This window comes from Aythya ferina (genome assembly GCF_964211825.1).
Source record: "Aythya ferina genome assembly, chromosome: 7".
Lineage (NCBI taxonomy): Eukaryota > Metazoa > Chordata > Aves > Anseriformes > Anatidae > Aythya > Aythya ferina.
Window position 1 is genome coordinate 5,568,979 of NC_140302.1, and position 6,021 is coordinate 5,574,999.

The following is a 6,021-nucleotide window of genomic DNA, read 5'->3' on the forward strand; positions in this document are numbered from 1 at the left end:
CACACCAAGCAGCGAGGGTGAGGCCAGCAGGGAATAGCTTGGATTTCACTGGGGTCAGATAACTACTTGGGGCAACAACAAGAAAAAAAAAAAAAAAAAGGAGCAAGGCAGAGGAACGTGACCCACAGACCTTAAGGAAACCAAAGTAAAGTTAAGGGAGTCTACCCAACAGCAAGAAACCCTCTGTAAAAGCACGGCCCTGCAGTCTCATCCCTCACCTCAAATCAGGGAGAATCATACTGAAGATGGAGATGAAAAACGTGGGACAAGTGGTGGAGAGCCACCAGCTGCTGGGGGAGGTCAGGAGGAGATGGGGGACTGTGGAGCCTGGAATGGCTGCAGGAAAGGAGAGGAGCAAGGGGGTGCCGAGGCATTAAACCATCCTCACAGCTCTGCACATCCCCCTCGTGGTGCTGATCCTCACAGACCTTTTTACCCTTGCATGAGATTTTAATATAGAAAAGAAAATTTGAAAGGTGGTTTGAGATTACGAGGACTCCCAGCCTGGGGCAAAGACACCAGAAGCAAATAAATGGTTACTCCAAGAGGGGTGCAATACAGAGATGGATCTGCAGCCAGCAGTGTCCAGCTGGAGAACCAGATGGTTTCAAACCATGTTTGGATAGTTCTCCATCCTGGGGGTATTTATTAATTTTCACTGGTTCAGTCCATCTCACGGGATGAATGCAGATGAAAAGAGATCAAGAGGGCAAAACCGAAGTCGTCCTTTCTGGATTTGAGGGTCTGTCACACAAAGCTTGGCTAAGTACTACAAAACTGCTGCTTCAGGGAATCAGCCCTCAGGGTGCTCATTATTCAGCCAAAATTGGTGAAGCTAAGCCCTGGGGTCACACCTGCACCCCATCCCCTTCCTCCTCCTTACAGAGGCCAGCCAACACCACTGGGCAGGCATTCTGCTTGCACACATGGAGTCCAAACCCATCTATTGAGAGAGAGATGGCTCCTGCCTAGGGCCTCTCATCTGCTTTTTGATCCAAAGTTTACATATTAATGGGGAAGCCTCTGGCCCCTCTTATCAGCCGAACAGCAGCTCCCCTTCCCTGCTACCCGAGGCAGGGGATGGAGATAAGATCGCCCCAGCCCCACGCGCAGAAGGCAGCGTTCCAGCAACAGAGATATGGCAGCTTCCCTTTTCTGCTGATATTTGGGCTCTTTTGGTAACAGTTTATGAAAATCACAATTAGCTTCGAGTAAATATTGTTCTTCTGTTTTGCATTCTCCTCCCAAGCTGGATTGTTATCGGGCACGGACAATGAACACCTCTCCAGCACGAGAGGGAAGCTTGCAAGGAGCAGCACTGCTTCTTCGTTCCTTCCTGATAAGGAGGGGCCTTTGAAATATTCTTAGCCCTTTTCTGTATTAGAAAACTTGCTTTTTTGGGAATAATAGGGAAATTGGATTGTTAAAATTGAGAACCTGATGTTAATGTAGCAGTCTCCTGCTTTTTGGGGAAGGAAACTTGTCTGCTTCTTCCAGATGGCACTAATTACTAGGGCTTTGGTTATGTACAGAAATAAATGCAGTGGGGTTTTTGTATTTTCTCTTTGACTCTTGACTTTTCTGGACAGAGAGGCGATCCCATAGATGCTCCCAGCTGGAACAACATGGCCAAAGCCACCCCAAATCCATGCTACCCAGGGACCTGCTGTCTGGGTCCATATTTAGGGTGCCCTAGAGATGCATAACCAAATGTCCCCAGCAGTGCTGCAGGATGGGGACATGAGGGCCACTTCTGCTCCTGAAAACCCCCAGAGCACCTTTAGGGGTGACAGCAGCCCTGCAAGAGGTATTCGATGGGGCAGGAAAGGTTCTCTTACCCTCTCCTTCCTGTTCCTGGGAAGGTATTGGAGGCCATCCAAGACACAGCTTGAAATTTGGGCCTCCCCTGCATCAAGGCTCCACTGGTTACGGGACGATCTCGCACAGAGCGAACCTCAAGGATGCAGTGAGAAACCACCCCGGGACTTGCCCTCGGGTCTGAACAGGAGGATCTGGGTGACCGTGGGAGGAGGCAGCCCCTATCTCCTTGTTGTGCTCGCCAGCTCGCTGATAGCCGGTGGGTGAGCGAGGAAGGCAGCAGCAGCAAGCCTCCTCTTCCTCCGAGTCCCACTTGACCCTCGTCTTCACCCTTTCCCCAGGGAGCAGCCCATAATTTCCCATTTCCCATCTCGTGGTTGGGATTTGGGCGTTCCACAGCTGGTGGCACTACCAGCTTGTAGGACACCTCCTGCAGCACTTTTAGCAGCTTCACAAGCGGAGCTGTGGATCAGCAGTGACCTCCAGCGGCCGCAGCCGGTCCCCATGGGGGTGTCCGCCCCAAAAACCTCTCCCCGTGGCCATACAGGGTCTGGGTGCACAGCACCAGCACCCTGCTCCTTCCCTCTACGCCAGCCCATGCCCAGCACATGGCGTACAGCCCCTGGGGACACCGCCCACCAAACGGGGTGATAAAACACTATCTGCCTGTCTACTCCAGCTTTCTGCAGACAAAACTAAGCCAAAAAAGCAGGCACAGAAGCAAGGAGGATGTGTGTGAGAGGACAGAGCACCCCCAGGGCCTGGCTCTCCCCAGGAGGCGTGAGGTGCACATTTAAGGCACTGGGGCAGGTCCCTTAACATCCCCTGTGCTTTCTCTCCTTGCAAAGCAAATAAAAACATTTCCAAGCTGCTAGGCCTCAGCAACTGCACAAACCCCATGGAAAAAATCCAGAAAAAAAAAAGCAGCTTGCAACTCACCAGGTCTCCCATACAGCTGGGATCAGGCTACAGCGAGCATCCCAAGCTCAGACCACAAAGCTCAGGAGCACTTTGGGCCACGCACACCACCCACAAATGGCTGCAAGGCTCTCCTGCAAGCACACAACACGCGCACAAGCCCCCAGGAGCATGACGGTGGAGGAAACCATCCTGGAGCACCTTGCAAATACACAGGATGGCAGCTGAGGGGCACCATGGTGGGTGGGGGATGCTGATATACCTGCTGCAGCAATCAGGAAGCAAGGAAGAAAGCTGAGGGGATGCAAGCGGGCACAGCTGTGCAGCCCCAGTGGCTGTGGCATGGGGTTATCCCATGGGAAGCTCCAGGAGGCCCTGTACAAGCAGGGGATGGACCAGGCGACCTCCAGAGGTCCCTTCCAGTCTCATCTGTTCTGTGATTCCGTGGTTTTGGATAACACGGGGATGTTCCAGAAAGCCCTCCTGGGTGCCCTGCCCAAATACTTTGGCAGTCTCAGCCTCGGAGGCTGGAGTCAAGCCTCAGAGGCTCAACTAAGCGAGCCATGGTGATGCTGAGAGAAACAGAAACACCCGTCCCTTGGCTACCATGGGTGGAGGAGCCCCTCCATGGGAAATACCACGCAGGGTAATACACCACCAGCTGCCGTTCCCAGCCTGGCTGCGTGCAGCCACCATCCTCAGCGAGCCATCCAGGGCTGGGGACCACAAAATCTGCATCTCAGCCACATCCCAGCCGCAATAAACGCAGCGAGTGCTGGCTCAGCAGGATACACACCCTCTCCCTCCAGCCCCTCCTGTTGCTCGCCGTGTCCTTGAGCACTCCTTCTTCCCAGCTGCTCCCTGGCAGCGCTCCTATCTCCAGGTGCCGCCCTCCAGGCCGCCCATAAAGGCGCGAGGGGACGCCGCGGGGCGCCTGTCCCCGAGCCATGCTGCAGGCCACCGTCAAGCTGTGCTGTGGCATCGCCCACGACCACCTCCGCAGGCTGCCCGGTAAGCACACGGGGAAAACACAGACCTGAGGGGCTGGAAGGAGGTGCTGAGGGGGGTCGGAAGGAGAACCGGGGAGGAGATGCTCAGCAGGTCCGAAAGGAGATGCTCAGGGGGTCACCAGCGACATGACGAGTTACGGAGGGGAACGGCGTGGGTCTTTTTGGCTTATCAGACCACATCTAATGAATAATACTGAAGTATCCTGATTTTAAGGAACCTGCTCGGTTTGGAGCAGTGCAGGACAAGCGTGATCCTCCTGCAGCCTCCCAGATCTGGGCACAGCCAGTGGTGACCTCGGGAGGCATGGGCAGTGCTCAGCAACCACACCGCGGCTTTCCATCGTTTGTGGCCGAGGCAGGAGAGCCAGGAGCCTCCTTTCCTTTACAGCCCCCAAAAATGCACTTTTTTTTTAATGGTTTGCCTCTTTTTCACGTGCTCAGTGGTGACCGGCACGCGTCTCTCCCCCAGGCCTGAAGCTAACAGCCGTGGCAGCGATACAGAGGGACGTGAGAGGGCTGGTGCTGAGAGGCTCCCACCACCTGCCCCCCGAAATCCCTTCTTATATCCAGAGGCTCATGGGGAAGGACGCTGGTAAGCAGCCTGCTCAGCCCAGGCACCTGCACACCATGTTTTCCAGCCCCCTTTCATCGCGGGATGGGCAGTAAAATGCCCTGATTTGCCCCGTTATTATTCGGTGGGACAGAGCTAGTTGGCTTCTCACCTCTGCACTGGTCTCCAGTGGCCAAAAACTGGTGGCAAGTCGGGGCAGACGCTGAGGTTTTGGAAAGGCCAGGGCTTGGTTTGTGTCTGCAGTTCCACCTGCTTACCTAAAGTCCTGAAACGTGGCAAATTCATCGGGCTTGCACTTCTCCTGTGCCCGACCCCCCATCCTGGACACGTGCACCCCCAACAAAGCTGGGGAGGGGCGGGGAGCAGAATTTTTCATATTTTTCTGCATTCACGCTTGCTCCTAAAGCCAGGTGTGCAGAGCCCGGAGGAGACATCAGCACCCGCCGGTTCTCCAGCACAGATCTCTCCTACATCCACCAAGGAGAAAGAGCCCTGCAGCGAGCGCTGAGCATCCTGCAGCACCCCCCGAGCTGGCAGGCAGAGGCCGTGCTGGTAAAGCCCCCGAAACCAACTCCTTTACACACCACAGAAGCTCAGGGGCGCTTGGGGGAGAAGGTTTGACGCAGTGCTGTGCTCTGCAGGATGCTGGGGCTGCCGTGTCCAGCGCCATGCTGCCGGGGCTGGGCAGGGTGTTTCGGGTGGAGGCAGTCCTGGCCGCACCGGTGGGCTGGCTGCACTGCGAGCTCTTCGAGGAGCTGGAGCAGATGCCCCGCTGGAACCCCACCCTGAGCCGCGTGGAGGTAGGCAGACACATTTGGCCTTGGTCAACATCCCATGGGGGTGGGAAACGGCCACAGACTGAGCTCTCCGGGCCCGCAGGTGCTGCAGCGCCCAGGTGAGGACACGCTGGTGACACACGAGGTGACCAGCGCCAGCCCCGTGGGCCGCAGGGACTTCGTGAGCGTGCGGCACCGCCGGCGGACGCAGGCGGCCGTCTACCTGGTGGGCACCGCCACGCGCCTCGAGCGGCTGCCGGCACAGGAGGGCTGCATCAGGTAAAGCACCGGGGCTGGAAGGAGACCCCACAGCGTGACCCCAGAGGGACCCTCACGCCCTGAAACTCCCCTTCTTCGCCCGCCACAGGGCTGAGACGCGGCTGAGCTGCATCGTGCTGCAACCGCTGGTGGGGGACCCCAGCTGCACCCGCGTCACCTGGCTGCTCAGCGTGGACCTCAAGGCGAGTGGCACCCAAAATCGCCCCCAGCCCGGCACCCTGGCTCCGTCCTGACCCTTTGGGTGCTTTCCTTCCCGCAGGGCTGGATCCCCTCTGCCGTCACCGACCGCGTCCTGCCGCGGTGCCAAGCCGACTTCATCGGGCACCTCCGCCGGCACCTCTCGGCCACCGCACGGCCGTGAGCCCTCCGGGACCCCCAAATCACCCTGGGGGCTCCCCCAGACCAGCACCCCATCTTTATTTATTTGGAACAGCTCCGCTCTGTATTTATACGTGTGTATATATGTACATAGGGATAGGATTTTCCCCTCCTGTGCCACCCGGAGCACGTGCAGCCGGAGCAGGGATCACCGAAAGCGCTGCAAAAAACACGGCGTGGGGGAGCAAAGCTGCACAGCCCCTGCTGGGGGTCACGAAACGTTAGGCAGCCCTTTCAGGGTGCTTGTAATTTATATGTCCAGCTGGGTTTC

General features: G+C 56.9%; 1 protein-coding gene across 1 annotated transcript; it reads left to right on the forward strand.

Annotated features, from left to right (window-relative positions):
* Positions 1–3,132: 3,132 nt before the first annotated feature.
* On the forward strand, positions 3,133–5,506 carry LOC311439678 (steroidogenic acute regulatory protein, mitochondrial-like). The gene is made up of 6 exons (XM_084525652.1): positions 3,133–3,172; positions 3,620–3,747; positions 4,216–4,338; positions 4,724–4,869; positions 4,959–5,117; positions 5,461–5,506. The coding sequence occupies exons 2-6, from the start codon at positions 3,684–3,686 to the stop codon at positions 5,464–5,466; spliced, it is 498 nt and encodes a 165-aa protein (XP_084381778.1). The 5' UTR covers positions 3,133–3,172; positions 3,620–3,683; the 3' UTR covers positions 5,467–5,506.
* The last annotated feature ends 515 nt before the right edge of the window (positions 5,507–6,021 follow it).

Bases quoted from the DNA above. Each gene is read 5' to 3' on its own strand.
- LOC311439678 (XM_084525652.1), top strand. From the start codon at position 3,684: ATGCTGCAGGCCACCGTCAAGCTGTGCTGTGGCATCGCCCACGACCAC. The intron at 3,748-4,215 runs GTAAGCACACGG...TCTCTCCCCCAG, and splicing joins CCACCTCCGCAGGCTGCCCG to GCCTGAAGCTAACAGCCGTG. The intron at 4,870-4,958 runs GTAAAGCCCCCG...TGTGCTCTGCAG, and splicing joins GGCAGGCAGAGGCCGTGCTG to GATGCTGGGGCTGCCGTGTC.